The sequence below is a fragment of the Artemia franciscana genome, chromosome 15 (assembly GCF_032884065.1).
Source record: "Artemia franciscana chromosome 15, ASM3288406v1, whole genome shotgun sequence".
NCBI classification, from domain to species: Eukaryota; Metazoa; Arthropoda; class Branchiopoda; order Anostraca; family Artemiidae; genus Artemia; species Artemia franciscana.
This window is the reverse complement of record NC_088877.1, coordinates 38,718,997-38,736,381: the sequence shown is the minus strand read 5'-3', so window position 1 is coordinate 38,736,381 and position 17,385 is coordinate 38,718,997. Positions and strand designations below refer to the sequence as shown.

Genomic DNA, 17,385 nt, shown 5'->3' with positions numbered 1-17,385 from the left:
CACTTAGCCATTTATTACTTTTTTAATTTTTTAGAATATTCGGAAATACTTTTTCAATCAATTCATTTTTGGACGTCACTAAATTACAGAAATCAGCAGGTAGTTGTATACGTCCTGAAATTGAGTCTACTGGGAGCTTTCCGTTTCCAATTGCCAGCAATTGATCTGAAAATGTTTGACCAGAGTCATCGTTTTGCAATCGGACACGCATATCTGTAGTTAATTTTAATATTTTTACGTGTGCCCATAAATTAGAATTTTTCAGGCAAGCATTCATTTCGTCTGCAGGAGTTGATCTAGGTATTATAGGTAATGTTTGCCTGAAATCTCCCGCAAGCAATATTAATGTGCTGCCAAAGGGTTTCGACTTCCCTCTCAAATCTTTCAAGCATTGATCCAGAGCCTCGAGCGATTTTTTGTGTGCCATTGTGCACTCATCCCAAATAATAAGTTTGCATTGCTGCAATACTTTACCCATCCCAGATGATTTGGAAATATTCCACGTGGGAGTTTCTGTAGAATGCAAATTCAGAGGCAATTTCAAAGCGGAATGAGCAGTTCTTCCACCAGGCAGCAATGTTGCAGCTATTCTGGACTACGCAATTGCCCACGCTATATCATTTTTTGATCGAATTGATGCCAGAATCAGTTTTATCACAAACGTTTTACCAGTACCTCCTGGCGCATCCAAAAAGAAAATTTCTCCAGCGTTGTTATCGACACAATGCATTATCGTATCATAAATGTCTTTTTGTTCCGACATTAACTTGGAAATGTTATTTTGTACATACGACAATAGATCACTCGTACTGTAACTTTGTTCACGATCCAATTCTACACATGTCGAAACAGCAGCGATACGGTTAGGTGAAGGCATTCCCAAATCCTGAAGAGGTTTGTTTGCCATACGTACGCACAAATCTTCAATAATAACTAAAGTATAGTTATAAATTTCTGATGTAAAATCAAAAGTCATATCTGACGTCTCTAACTGTTTTCGATGGAGTATATCTTCGGACATTTTTGACTTATATTTTTCCCATAACTCTGTAGGAGCTGATGGAGAGCAAGTTGTTAAAATGATGCCAAACAATGCACGAATTTGACTTGGGGTTGACGTTTCGCACGCATCATTGATGCAGTTATCCCAGTGTTGGTCATTCTCCAATAAATTCAGAGCTTGGCATGCACTACGGTAAGTGTCATGTATAGTACCGTTTACAGTTCTCAAATACTCAAAGGATGTAGGACCGGGTACATTCACCAAAAGCAGGCGTAGAAAGAAGCATGCATGTTGATTGCGGTGAACGGTGTAGAGTCTTCCTATCGTGGTATCTTTGAAGATGGTAGGTTGGCCGTCGACTGACTTACCCTGTTTTCGACGTTCAAATACTTTATTTTTAGTATTCCACGTGTAATACGAAGGCACTTCAGTATACAGCAGTTTTTTTGCAAAAGAATCATTTTTGCAAAGCGAAAAAAAAAGCTGTTAATTTTGTATCCGGTGGATTCAGGGCTCTTTGTTGCACGTTGGTTTCCGAGAAATAAACACGTTGACCATTCTGTAAATGTACCGCTAAGTGAACAACAGCTGGACTACGTTCATGTATCGGAAATGACAGAATTCGCCAAACAGCTTCATTACTGCTTATATATCTTCCAGCCTGATATTGTACGATTTCGTCGAAATCTTTGATTTCGGGCTGCAAGCCAAAAACTGCCATGTCACTGCCTTTGTTGACGTATTTACATATGTATTTGATTGCCTTTACGGAGTTACAGTATTCAACGTTTATGTGTGCATTAAATGTTTTTGATAATAATGGGGAATATGGAACAACCCACTGGTTATCTACTTCGATGGTGGTACCGTTACGCTTCTTTATTATTGCTGTTTTACCGCCATCTTCAGTAGATCTTCTTCTATATTGTGGGTAACCATCATTGCCAGTAATTGTGTTTGATACTAAAAGTCGAGGATATTGCTTTGTGCACCTTCCTTTGGCCATGCATGGTGAATTTTCGTTCAGTGCACCGCAAGGTCCATGTATCATATTTTTTACAATAATATCATGTAACACCTTATCGACATTTTTATCAGGTATTTCAGCGGAAATCACATCATCAATTTCGTTCGAAGTAATTTTTTTATGTAGCCAGATTAGTATATGTGCGTGTGGCAAACCTCGTTTTTGCCATTCCACTGAGTACATCCAGCATCGCACTGACCCAAACACTTCAAGTTTTACTATGTAGTTTATCAGTGATTTCAACTTTTGCCGGAAGACACGGGCCGTAATGTCATGCCTATGAACCGCCGATTGTCCTTGAAGTAAAAGCTGCAGTATCTCGTCCCAAGATTGATTACATGTAAATGTAATAAATAAATCTGGACGACCATAGAGACGAACATACGCAATAGCATCTTGAGCATATTCATGCATATGACGGGGACTGCCAGCATATGACGAAGGTAAAATTGTTAATCTTCCAACGTTTGTGGTATTAGCGTCATTTATAACTGCATCTCGCAAATGAATGTATTATTCAGAGCGGAGCTTGGTCTGATTCAGGCGGATATATAGCAAACGTTCTGATTCAATTTTAGCATACATATCAACGACAAATTGGTGAAACAATTCACGGCATTTTAAAATATAATTTTCTTCATCCTGCCGATTCATTAGTCTATAGGAATAATAATGCATTGCACTGCATTTCTTATTCATTTCTTTGTTAGTGGCTGGATTCATCAATTTAATATTAAAGTGATAGCCGTCGGCTCCATCCCAAAAAATGATAGGATATTGTAGGGCATCGTAGCATCGATGAGTTTCAGCAATTCTTAACAACTGAGCGTTTCGCTTATGAAGAATAATATCTCGAGGTAAAAACTGATCACCGACCATAACGATTGCCACTTCGTCGATAGTTGGAGCATTTTATCTACGCACATGTTGGCCAGGAGGCGTTTTGTCAGCGGAAATAACAATTTTATGCGTATCAGTAGGCATCAAATCGATGGCTGTTTTGAACAGACGCACTAAATTATTATTTTCGTGGAAAAGATGTTGCAATTGGGAAACGATTGTCCTTTCAACGTTGGGAGAAATTTTGCAACGTGCATTCAATTCAGAATTTCTATCACTGATGAAGTACAATTGTAGAAATTTATTATTCTCGCCTGAGAATGGTAGAAGGGACCCTGCTCTATGATAAATTTGCCCTTTTACTTTGAAAGTATACATAAATTGATCTGGATTTTCGATTTGGGCTCCAAACGACGTCATTTGGAAACATGAGTTGTATTTTCTGATTTGTGACAAAAAACGCTTAGATTCTGACGTAGTTCCAGTAAGGAAAGTCTTCAATGGCTCTGGTGGTGCAGCCAATAGAGGAAGTTTAACTTTTCCTGAGGCGCAACACATTCCCATTGTTTCACCATTGAATTTCAAGGCCTTGCAATAGGGACCAATTTTAGACATTGTCCCGATTTGAACACATCTACTCAAGCTATAATCATCGACTGGGCTGTACCTGAATGCCAGACGATAACTTTCAGGTTGCTCTGATTCCTCGGCACGCTTTATTTTCTTACTTTCTCTATCAGCAGCAAGCCTGATTTCTTGCTGTTCTTGTGATTCCTAGGCACGCTTTCTTTTCTTACTTTCTCTATCAGCAGCAAGCCTGATTTCTTGCTGTTTTTGTGATTCCTCCGCACGCCTTCTTTTTTCACTTTCTCTTTTAGCAGCAAGTCTGCTTTCGCGTTGCTCTGGTAGTTCCTCGGCACGCTTTCTGTTCTTTCTTTCTCTATCAGCCTCAAGCCTGTTTCCTTGCTGTTCTTTTGATTCCTCGGCACGCTTTATTTTCTGACTTTCTCTATCAGCAGCAAGTTTTTTGGCATAGACTCTTTGAGCATCTTCATCGGCTTTTGCCATTGTAAGTTCATCAGTCATTTTAAACTTAAACATTAATAGATTTCTACGTGAACATATATGTCTTAATTATCTTTAATGACGTCACCGTCATAGCAAAAATGACGAAAACTAACTTCATGACATCAGTCGACACAGAAACATGACTTCACCTGACAGACACACAGACAGACAACTTATTTATATATATATATATATATATATATATATATATATATATATATATATATATATATATATATATATATATATATATAATAGAACAATAGAATAAATATAGAAAGTATAACAATTGATATAGAATATTTAAAGAACATATAAAAAAGCCCTATAAAAATTTAAGACAAGTAGAAATAAAGTCATCGAACATTTCAAACTCAAAACGAGCTAAAACTTATATGAAGTGATAAAAGAAACCCATAAGGAACAGGATTAATATCAAACAGTGAATAAAAAATAAAACAAACAAAAATAAACATAAATAATCAAGTCAAGCTTAAAGCAAACAAAATTACTGTAAACTAGAGTGCAACTACCACCCCTAAATCTTCTAAAGGCACGAACGTCATTTGCGCTTTATTGAAAATGATTTATTATTCGATCAGTATTTTTCAATTAGTCATAATCTTAACTTGAGCACAAAAACGAAAAACAATATTGTGAGGCTATTCAAAGTTAACTAATAAAAGTGGATTAGTGGTTTGGATTAACAGTATGAATTTCTTAAAGTCGCAGCAATTTCAGTGTTATAATTGTAAAAGAGAAAGCTTTGAAATGTCTTTTATTTTCAGTACAGTTCAATTGATACTATGGCTTATGGAAGTTTCAGAGGTGGCAGTCAGGATTGTCACATATGTGGGTGGGAGGGCGGACCCCCTACAGTTTTTTGGTCACTCGGTAAGAAAAATAAGTCGGTTAAATCATGGTGCTTCACACCACGATTTGTCCGACGCCACTAAAATTCTTTGTTCGGCAATAAAGACCACGCAAATACTGACATGCACCTACAGAAGTTTCAAACTTGGTCGGTAAAAGGGGCAGTAAATATGACTTTTTACTTTTTCTTTTCAAACTTCCTTTGTTTTTTTTTTGATTAATTACAGTTTGATTTTGTTTGAAATAGTTGAAAGTTGTAGTATTATTTAATAATAGAAGTACTTATAGAGTTCTTTTTCGGTTTTTATGGCACTTGGTATTAACCAAGTGACATATAGCAATCGCAAATTCTGTCGGCCTGTCGGTCTGTCGGTCCCGGTTTTGCTACTTTAGGCACTTCCAGGTAAGCTAGGACGATGAAATTTGGCAGGCGTATTAGGGACCGGACCAGATTAAATTAGAAATAGTCGTTTTCCAGATTTAACCATTTGGAGGGGGGAGTGGGGGCCCGTTAATTCGGAAAAAATAGAAAAATTGAAGTATTTTTAACTTACGAACGGTTGATAAGATCTCAATGAAATTTGATGTTTGGAAGGATATCGTGTCTCAAAGCTGTTATTTTAAATCCCGACCGGATCTGTTGACATTGGGGGGGGGGGGGTTGGGAGGGGGAGACCTAAAATCTTGGAAAACACTTAGAGTGGAGGGATCGGGATGAAACTGGGTGGAAAAAATAAGCACAAGTCCTAGATACATGATTGACATAACTGGAACGGATCCCCTCTCTTTGGGGTAGTTGGGGGGGGGAGTTATTTATGAGAAATTAGAAAAAAATGAGGTATTTTTAACTTACGAACAAGTGATCGGATCTCAATGAAATTTGACATTTAGAAGGATATCGTGTCTCAGAGCTCTTATTTTAAATCCCGAATAGATCTGGTGACATTGGGGGGGAGGTGGGAGGGGGAAACCTAAAACTTGGAAAACACTTAGAGTGGAGGGATCGGGATGAAACTCGGTGCAAAAGATAAGCACAAGTCCTAGATAAATGATTGACACAACTGGAACGGATTCGCTCTCTTTGGGGTAGTTGGGGGGGGGGGGGGGGTTAATTCTGAGAAATTAGAGAAAATGAGGTATTTTTAACTTACAAACAGGTGATCGGATCTCAATGAAATTTGATATTTAGAAGGATATCGTGTCTCAGAGCTCTTGTTTTAAATCCCGAACAGATCTGGTGACATTGGGGGAGAATTGGGAGGGGGAAACCTAAAACTTGGAAAACACTTAGAGTGGAGGGATCGGGATGAAACATGGTGGGAAAAATAAGCACAAGTCCTAGATACATGATTGATGTAACCGGAACGGATTTGCTCTCTTTGGGGCAGTTGGGGGGGGGGGGTAATTCTGAAAAATTAGAAAAAATGAGGTATTTTTAACTTACGAACGGGTTATAGGCTCTCAATGAAATTTGATATATAGAAGGATATCGTGTCTCAGAGCTCTTATTTTAAATACCGACCGGATCTGGTGACATGGGGGGAGTTGGGAGGGGGAAACCTAAAACTTGGAAAACACTTAGAGTGGAGGGATCGGGATGAAACTTGGTGGGAAAAATAAGCACAAGTGCTAGATACATGATTGACATAACCTGAACGGATCCGCTCTCTTTGGGGTAGTTGGGGGGAGGGGTTAATTCTAAAAAATTAGAAAAAATGAGGTATTTTTAACTTACGAACGGGTGATTGGATCTCAATGAAATTAGATATTTAGAAGGATATCGTGTCTCAAAGCTCTTTTTTTCAAGTTCCGACCAGATCTGGTGACGTTGGGGGGAGTTTTGGGTGGGGGAACCTCAAATCATGGAAAACGCTTAGATTGCAGAGATCGGGATGAAACTTGGTGGGAAAAATAAGCAGAAGTCTTAGATACTTGATTTACATAATTGGAACGGATCCGCTCTATTGGGGGGGGGGGAGTTAATTCTGAAACATTAGAAAAAATGACGTATTTTTAACTTACGAAGGAGTGATCGGATCCTCATAAAACTTCATATTTAGAAAGACCTCGTGACTCAGATCTCTTATTTTAAATCTCAACCGGATCCAGCATAATTGGGGGGAGGGGGAAGTTGAGGGGAACCGGAAATCTTAGAAAATACTTAAAGCGGTGAGATCAGGATGAAACTGGATGGGAAGAATAAAAACCTGTCTAAGACACATGACTGTCATAATCGGACCGGATCTGCTCTCTTTTGTGGAGTTGGGGGGGGGGTAATTTTGAAAATTGAGGTATTTGTAACTTACGTAAGGGTGACTAAACGAAATTTATATTTAGAAGGGTCTTGCGCTTTAAAGCTCTAATTTTAAATTTAGACCAGATTCTGTGACATTGGGGGGGAGTTGGAGGGGAAAACCGGAATTCTCGGGAAAACGTGAAAATTGGGGTATTTTTATTTTTCGAATCTTATTTCAAATCCCGACCAGATCTTTTGACATTGGGGGAGTTGGAGGGGGAAATCTTGGAAAACACTTGGAGTGGAAGAATCGAGATGAAGCTTGGTGGATAGAATAAGCAAATGTCCTTGATACGTGATTGACGGAACCGTACTGGATTCGCTCTCTTTGGGGGAGCTGGGGGGAGGTGCTCCGTGATTTGGCGAGTTTGGTGCTTCTGGACGTGCTAGAACGATGAAAATTGGTAGGCGTGTCAGGGAGCTGCACAAATTGACGTGATAAAGTCGTTTTCCCAGATTCGACCATCTGGGGGGCTAAAGGGAGAAGAAAAATTAGAAAAAATTAGGTATTTATAACATACGAGTGGGTGATCGGATCTTAATGAATTTCGATATTTAGAAGGACATCGTGACTCAGAGCTTTATTTTAAATCCTGACCGGCATTAAGCCTCTTATTTTCCTTTTAAATCAATCTATTGATTCATAGAATTTTGCTAGAGCTCATACCATACGATCTCTTGGCTCTTAGCTCTTCTTTCCTCGTCACAAGTGCCATATGAGCTCTTAGCTCTTGTTCTATTGTTGGTTTGTAGCTTGATTTGAAAAAATTTGGATTTTCGAAGTTTTCGAATAGCAAGTTTTTTTTACAATAAACCCTTAACAATGATTTTGCTATAGAAGTTCATGTGAACGGGCAAAGGGATTGTTATTCATGCCAATTAAAAATCTGTGTAAACTTTCGTCTGCTATTAGGCTTCAGCCATGCTGACCCCCATCCTGTAGACACCCTTTAGTATACGCGTTTCTTAGTCCACCGTTTTATTAAAAATATTTTCATGTTACATATCAATACAATCGAAATAATCTGTGTGTCTGTCTGTCTGTCTGTCTGTGTGTGTGTCTAACGTGGGCCAAATCCCATTCTTTTATACCAAATATCATGGCATTGAAAACGAAATTTCTACGATTCAGTACAACCAGATTCGTTTCTGTTTTTTATTTTAATAGAGACTTCGTTGAGATTCTGACATTTTGAATGGGATGTCTATAGGGCCAGATATGTTAAAGCAGATCAGCGAGCAAGAAATAGCGATTCTTCACGCTAAGAATCAGTATAACCACATTTTCTTTCAAAACTTTTCTTCCTCATTAAGGTCTCCTCTCATCAGTCTACCTGCTCTGAATTCAGCCGATTTGGGGAATTTTTTTTTAGCCCATGTTTTTGATCATATTTCGGTACGACCCTGTATTTAATTTTTCTTTTTTTGGTGTGTTTGACCCATCCTAATAGGCCTGTTAGTTGCTTGACGATTTGAGAGAGAAAAAAAAATCAAGGCCCCACGAATCATTACACTAATTTATCTGTAAATTTCGTCTTCTCTGAGGTTGAAATGCCTCTGTCGACTTGCCCAGCAAATCTAAGCCACTCTGAAAAAAATTGACACACTTTCAAGTATAACCGAAAGTAAACCGGATTAATAGTTACCGAAACACAAAAAAAACGAATTTTGATACCAGTAGTTACATCAAAGAAACGTATTTTTAGGCTGATTTTAAATATGTAAGTTTCATCAAGTTTAGTCTTACCCATCAAACGTTATGAGCCTGATAAAATTTACCTTAATTTAGAATATAGAAAGGAACACTCCCTAAAAGTCATAGATGTGTGTTTTTCCCCCAGGGGTGATCATATCGACCCAAATGGTCCTAGAATGTTGCGAAAGGGCTCATTCTAACGGAAATTAAAAGTTCCTGCGCCCTTTTTGAGTGACCAAAAATTGGAAAAAATCCAGGTCTCTTCGGGTTTAGATTATTTGAATTACGAGAATGGTGTTTTCTTCGCAAAACCTCATACCCGGTTATGACAGCATGCTACGATTCAAAATACCCCTTCAACCACTCTAAATACTGTTTTGATTTGCGTAACAAATCTTGCTTTCCTTTTAAAATAGGAGTTTGTTTTCGGGGCCTATATGACATTAACTGTTGTGATGGGTGCCCAACTTAACAAAAAAGTATGGGTGAAAACTGTTTTACTCTGATATCTTTGGTATTAATAAAAGATGCAAGGTATGATGGTGGATATAGACTTTACTCTTTTATAAGGACACCACATTACTTGTTTCAGAAACGTCTCAGGCACGTTGTGAGAACCACGTTTCAGGTATCAATTTTGGCAAGAAAGAAAACAATAAAAAACTTTTTAAAAATCCCACAAAAAAATAATTTTAAAAATCATGTTTTTTTTACGTTAGGATGCATTTTTGCTAGGAAAATGGGGAGGATTTTTTGAAAAAAAACAACAACATAGAAATAGTTGAAATTTAAGAAAAAGGTAATCCACTTTGGGGGCGAATTTCCAAAATTATTTCAACGTATCTTGTGGAATTATGCAGCCGAGCCCTCTTCTAAGGTCTTCTCACATCTTCGTTAAGCAATTATGACCGTCGATTATTTCTAATTCAATAATTTTGTCATTGAATACTGTCTCGCAATTTAGAAAAAGCTAAACAATTTTTGAGGTTCCTATCCTGAAGGATGAATTTATTCCTAGAATGAGATGGCTAGATGGTTGTGATGGCTAGGACACGTCCTGCGGATGAAGGAGAACAGATTGCCAAAGATTATCTTTTTGGACCACTGTCTAGAACTGGACGGAGAGCAGGTCCTCCTCAGTTGAAATGAGAGGATGTCGTAAGGAAAGGAAGGGAAGTTCTAGGGTAAAATAGCTTAGGATGGAGGAACAGCGTGCGTAGCTCTGCTGGCCTCAGGCATCTTGGTGCTGCGTAGTAATGGCACTAGTAGTACATAGCGCATTAATATGAGTGATAATGATGTCATTGAATACTGTCTCGCAATTTAGAAAAAGCTAAACAATTTTTGAGGTTCCTATCCTGAAGGATGAATTTATTCCTAGAATGAGATGGCTAGATGGTTGTGATGGCTAGGACACGTCCTGTGGATGAAGGAGAACAGATTGCCAAAGATTATCTTTTTGGACCACTGTCTAGAACTGGACGGAGAGCAGGTCCTCCTCAGTTGGAATGAGAGGATGTCGTAAGGAAAGGAAGGGAAGTTCTAGGGTAAAATAGCTTAGGATGGAGGAATAGCGTGCGTAGCTCTGCTGACCTCAGGCATCTTGGTGCTGCGTAGTAATGGCACTAGTAGTACATAGCGCATTAATATGAGTGACAGCATATTTTTGGGAATTATCTGGTCCTTCTTTGATCACTTCGCATTTTTCTGTTTCCAATATTTGTCCTTGACTATTTCTTACAACTTAAATAAATTACATTCTTTTCGATTCTCCTATCCTTGGTGATGAATGTCTTTATTTAAAGTGTCAAAATAAGAAAATACCAGAAACAAGTTAAAAGAAGACTAATAAATAGTGTCAACATTAAGTTTGCTATAAGGGGTGTGTCTACGGCATAGTTTTGAGATCTCCAACGTGGACACTTCAAGAGGTTGAGAAAGATATGTTAAGAGTTTTAGCGAGGAATTATCTAAGAATAGTCTTAGGCAAAGACGTATCCAGTATGCTTGTTGAGGGGGGGGGGGTTCAAAAGAACTCAAAAGTTCTTCACATGCATTTTATGACGTTTTTACGAGTCGCACAAACATTTTTGAGGGCAGGTCAAGCCTCCTACCCCTCTGGATAGGGCCTTAGTCTTAGATAATCGTTTGGCTGAGCATGTTCAAACAATAAACTGTATGAAGAGTGTCTTTCAATCCCACTTTTGAAGGCTATAATAAAAGAAAGGTCAATATGGCACGACCAATTTTTATGGAAGAAGGATGGCAAATTGCCAAAGATTTTTCTGTTTATCCATCCGTTTGGAATCAAGCAAAATGTATTTTGTCCCCTCATGGGATGCACCGAGACGATAAGGAGGGATTTTAAGGAGCTTAAAATCCCTCATTTCATGAGGGGATTGACACATAGAATGCTTTGAATCTGTTGTGGTGGAGGTGTGGAAAATGTGTGACATCAAGCAGAAGCATACACGAGATTTTCTGTGGCGGATAAAATTTCTTTAGGTTGTGTAGCTTAAAAAAATAAGCCAAGAAATATATGAACAAAATAGCTCAGGAGTTGTGTTTTTTTTTCGAAATTTATTTCGTTCATGCATCTTTCAAAGAAAAAATTTCTTTCAAAGAAAAGAATAGCATCGTCTTCTGCACCAAGATATTTGTGGTTGACCGTAAAGACTTTATTTATTTTTGAAAGGGAGTTTTTACAGAGTTGATACAGAGATATATAGTATAGCATATAATATAGTATATATAGAGCAGAGAATATATAGTAAATTAGACCCACTATCAAACAGTTTGTGGTAACGAATTGTAGTAAGGAGCAACCCGGCCCAATAGTAACCGAAATTCTAAAAATGGAATTTTGATACCAATAGTTACATAAAAAGAATCACATTTTAATGCTGATTTTAAATATACAAGATTTATCAAGTTTAGTCTTACCCATCAAAAGTTATTAGCCTGAGAAAATTTACCTTATTTTAGAAAATACGGGGAAACACCTCTTAAAAGTCAAAGGATCTTAACAAAAATCACACCATCGCATTCTACGTATCAGATAACCTTACTGTAGAAGTTTCAAGCTCCTATCTACAAAAATGTGGATAGTCGTATTTTTTGCCAGAAGACAGGTCACGGGTGCGTGTTTATTTGATTTTTTTTTTCCCAGAGGTGGTTGTATCGACTGAGTGGTCCAAAAGTGACCAAGAAATTAGAGAGAACCTAGGCCCCCTCCCACGTTCATTTTTCCCCAAAGTCACCGGATCAAAATTCTGAGATAGCTATTTTATTCAACGTAATTGAAAAACCTAATAACTATGTCTTTGGGGACGACTTACTCCCCCACAGTTCGAGTGGGAGGGGCTGCAAGTTACAAATTTTGACCAGTGTTTACATATAGTAATGGTTATTGGGAAGTGTACAGAAGTTTTTAGGGGGAATTTTTTAGTTTGCGGAGAAGATGTTGAGGGGGGTATGTGGGAGGATCTTTCCATGGAGGAATTTGTCATAGGGGAAGAGGATTTCAATGAAAGGGGCGCAGGATTCTTTAGAATTGTTTAATAAAAATAATGAAAAAATAAATATGGAAAGTTTTTTCAACTGAAAGTAAGAAGCATCATTTAAACTTAAAACGAACAGAAATTACTACGCATATGATAGTTCACCTCCCCGTAATGCCTCGCTCTTTACGCTAAACTATTTTTAGTAATTTCAACTATCTATTCTACGGCCTTTGTGATTCAGGGGTCATTCTTAAGGAATTGTGACAAAATTTAAGTTTTAGTGTAAAGAGCAAAGTATTGACGAACATGTAAACCCCCTCATATATACGAAACATATACGAATATATAACTCATATATACGAATATAGTAGTTCGTTACGTAAGTTAATTCGTAAGTTATGTATATTTTTTAATAATGAAAACATTCGTAAACAATTAAAAATTCTAGTTGCCTTTTTAAGTAATCGAAAAATTGTAGGGAAACTAGGCCTCCTCCCCCGCTCCTTTTTTCCCTAAATCTTCCGATTAAAACTATGAGAAAGCTATTTAGCCAAAAATAGTAATATGCAAATTTCGTTTTAATTATTTATGTGCAGAGAGCCAATATTAAAACATGCATTAATTCAAAAACGTTCAGAAATTAAATTAAAAAAAACAACTTTATTTGAACTGAAAGTAAGGAGCGACATTTAAACATAAAACTTAAACGATTGAAACTTATAAAACTTAAAACGATGAAACGATTTTAAAACGAACAAAAAATAACTCCGTATATGAAAGGGGCTTTTCTTCCTCAAAGCCCCGCTCTTTACGCTAAAGTGATTTACTGTTTTAAAAAGTGGAGTTAAGAGAAAGATTCAAAATTTAACGTAAAGAGCAGGGCGTTGAGGAGGAAAAGCCCCTTTCATATACGGAGTAATTTCTGTTCGTTTTAAGTTTTAATGTCGCTCCGTCAGTTATAAAAAATTGTTTTTTTTTATTTAGTTTGAATAAGAGACTATAGAGAAATGAAGAAAGGTGAAATAAAACCAAGACATATTAAGTAGGTAATAGGAATAACACTATAAAGGGGTAGTCTACAAATTGGTCTTTTATTGGAAAATATTATTCCATAGCTATTCTAAAATTATCCAAAATCTTTCAACGAATAGCCTATTGTTTAAAAAACTCTTAGTATTTCTTACTATTCCATTTGCGTTTCACCATCTGTACCAAAACAGTTATGTTTTGACCCCTCTAAGACCAAGACACTATCCAGGGGGGAGGGTAGGAGGCTTGACCAGCCCTCGAAAATGTTTGTCCGACTCTTAAAAACGTCGTAAAATGCAAATGAAGAACTTTTGAGTTTTTTAACCCCCACCCCCCTCAACAAGCATGCTAGATACGTCTTTGCCTTAGACTATCCTTAGATAATTCCTTGCTAAAACTCTTAACTTATCTTTCTCAACCTTTTGAAGTGTCCACGTTTGAAAGCTCAAAAAATACCGTAGACATACCCTTTATAGCCCACTTAATGTTTAAACCTATTTATTAGTCTTCTTTTAATTTGTTTCTGGTATTTTCTTATTTTGACACTGTAAACAAAGAGCTTAATGAAACCAGGACTATTCATTAAAGTAGAATTTTCCTTCATCAAACAGTTCGTGGTAACGAACTATTTAGTAAGGAGCGACCCGGTTCAATAGTAACCGAAGCTATAAAAAAGGAATTTTTATAACAATAGTTGCATCAAAAGAATCGCATTTTAATGCAGATTGTAAATATATAAGTTTCAATAAGTTTAAACTTACCCATCAAAAGTTACGAGCCTGAGAAAATTTGCCTTATTTTAGAAAATAGAGGGAAATACTCACTATTTCCTTCCCATAGAATCTTAAGGAAAATCACACCATCAGATTCAGCGTATCAGAGAATCCTAAAGTAGAAGTTTCAAGCTCCTTTCTACAAAAATGTGCAATTTTTTTTTTGCCAGAAAACAGATCATGGATGCGTGTTTATTTGTTTGTTTTTTTTTGTTTTTTTTTTTCAGGGGTGATCGTATTGACCCAGTGGTCCTAGAATGCCGTGAGAGGGCTCATTCTAACGGAAATTGAAAGTTCTAGTGCACTTTTTAAGTGACCAAAAAAATTGGAGGGCACCTAGGCCCCCTCCCACGCTCATTTTTTCCCAAAGTCACCGGATAAAAATTCTGAGATAGCCATTTTATTCAGCATAGTCGAAAAATCTAATAACTATGTCTTTAAGAACGACTTACTCCCCCACAGTCCCCATGGGAGGGGCTATAAGTTACAAACTTTGACCAGTGTTTACATATAGTAATGGTTATTGGGAAGTGTACAGACGCGTTCAGGGGGATTTTTTTGGTTGTGGGGGAGGGGTTGAGGGGAGGAGGTTATGCGGGGGGAACTTTCCATGGAGAAATTTTTAATGGGGGAAGAAAATTTCCAGTAAGGGGGCTTAGGATTTTTCAGCATTTTTCTTAAGGAACAATGAAAAATTAAACATGAACAGTTTTTTCAACTGAAAGAAACTTTCTTACCCTCTTAAAAAGGGACACTTCTTAGATCTACTCATAAACCTATTTGATGTCATGTATATCTAGCTTAAGTTTTTTAGTTTTTTACCCGCGTTCTATTTTGTATTTTCTCTCATCAAATTTCTCATAGCCAAATAAGACGTTTAGGATTTTGTAAGTTCCCACTAAACCAATTTTAACAATCAGGTAAAAATTCGCAAAAGTAGTAAATTTCAAGCAGTGAAATCTGTTGTAAGACGTAAATTTGACGATTCCACTCAATGGTCTATCGTTTTGCTACATACGCATAAGGGGATACACATGAATGTATTTGTGTGAAATGTAATGGTATAGCCATTCTCATGTATTTTTAAAAATATTAAAAGCAGGTTCTCGACTAGTTTTTATCAGAACCCGTTTTATTATCTGAGGATTTCCGAAGTTCAGATGAAAGACCAAGTTTCATCAATTTTTAGGCCAATTTTTCCCAGACTGAAATCTGTGAAACACACTTATAAATATCGGAGGCTACAGTGATTACTGTGGTCTAGCTTGGTTCTAAAGCGTGAGCTCTCCGAAAGAGGGGAGGATTTGTTAGCCATTTTCCAAGGAAATTGTCTAAGGATTGTTTTGGGTACCCATCTGACTAACCAAATTTCAATCAGTAAGCTGGACCTGAAGTATTGTTCAATACCATTTTCTAGGGCTAAAATGAGAGAAAAGTTAAAATGGCTAGGACACACCCTGCGATGAAGGATGGCAGATTTAAAAAAATAATCCTTGTCGAATGTTTGGCCTATTAATCTTTTTGTTTATGTTTATTATTGTTTATTAATCTTTTTGTTTAGTTTTCATGTTTTTCTTATGTTTTTTTAATTTTTAAATTATTTTCAGATTTCAAGCTGAAAATCGTGGAAATGAGCAGAATTTCCGTCTAGGATTGTCCAATAGGTTTGATGTTAAGAAGTGTAACAAAGAGGAACAACCATCGTGTAATATAGCACCGTAAACTGAAATTGAGAAAACTCCTACTACTACTATAAGCAAGTCACTGCGGCACCAAGCTCCCTAATGCCAAAGCAGCTACTTACGCTCCTCCTTCCATCCTAATCTACTCAAAGCCTCCCTCTTTATACTCTTCCATTAAGTTCAAATTTTCCTTCAATCTTTTCTTATGACATCCTCCCACTACATTTAGACACTACCTGTTTTTTGTTTGGCCCTGCACGGTTATTCGACAAGGATTATTTCTAGGAGCCTGCCATCCTTCATCGCAGGATGTGTCCTAGCCATTTTAACTTTTCTCTCACTTTAGCCCTAGAAAATGGTATTGAACAACATTTTAGGTCCAGCTTACTGATTGAAATTTGGTTAGTCAGATGGGTACCCAAAACAATCCTTTGACAATTTCCTTGAGAAATGGCTAACAAATCCTCCCCTCTTTCGGAGTGCCCACTCTTTAGAACTAAGCTAGACCAAAGTAATCCCTTTTGCCTTCAATATTAATAATTGTGGTTCACAGATTTGAATCTGAGAAAAATTGGCCTAAAAATTGATGAAACTTGTACTTTCATCTGAACTTTGGAAATCCTCAGACAATAAAACGGGCTCTGATAAAAACTAGTCGAGAACCTGCTTACAAAATATAAAAAAATACGTGAGAATGGCTCTACCATCACATTTCGCAAAAAAACATTCATTTATCTCCCTTTATACGTGTGTAACAAGACGTTAGATCATTGAATGGGATCGTCAAATGTACGTCTTGCAACATATTTCACGGCTTGACATTTGCCACTTTTGTGAATTTTCACCTGATTGTTAAAATTAGCTCAGTGGGAACTAACAGAACCTATACGTCTTAGAAATTACTAAAAATTTGAAAAAAAAAAAATATGATGGAAAAGACTATGAAAAATTTGGCTCTGAAAAATTTGATGAAAAAGAATAAAAAATGGAACGTGACTGAAAAACTGCAAAACTTAAGCAAGAAATATGCCATCAAATAAGTTTATGAGTAGATCTAAGATACGTCCTTTTTTAAGAGGGTAAGAAAGTTGTTATTTTAATGCCCTTGCTTCTTTGAGGGAAAAAAGGGACTTTATTCATTCATTAAGTTAAAATTTGAACTTACAGGTGGGAGATTGAGCTAGCCATTAAAGAGAACTGCTTACTCAATGTCGATTCACAATTTGATGCAAATCACATAGTGGAAGCCGTGACTAAGCTGGAAAAAGAAGCCAAGGTTTTTGTAAGAGTCAACCCAAATCTAAACCCTGAGGTGCATCCTTATATAAGTACGGGACTGGCTGACTCAAAGTTTGGAGTTGAGATAGCTCAACTACCTGAAGTGAGTGCTATTACTATTTTTAATTAATAGGGTAGCATGAATTACAGTAGCATTTATAAATTTACAGTATTTATAAATTGTCAGTTTGGTATCAAAAGGACTTGTATCCATAATCGTAAATAATCAGAAGAGCAAAAAAAACCTCACAACTTTTAATTTCTTCTCTGATAACCATGAAACAAAAATGAATCGATATGTATTGATTTTATATACC

At 36.9% G+C, this 17,385-nt stretch overlaps 1 protein-coding gene across 1 annotated transcript in view; it reads left to right on the top strand.

The window, feature by feature from the left end:
- Positions 1-17,385, top strand: part of LOC136036443 (uncharacterized) — an 89,204-nt gene that overhangs the window by 15,141 nt on the left and 56,678 nt on the right. Inside the window, exon 3 of the mRNA XM_065718685.1 lies at positions 16,958-17,171. Within this exon, the coding sequence (XP_065574757.1) occupies positions 16,958-17,171 (214 nt within the window). The remainder of the gene's footprint in view (positions 1-16,957; positions 17,172-17,385) is intronic.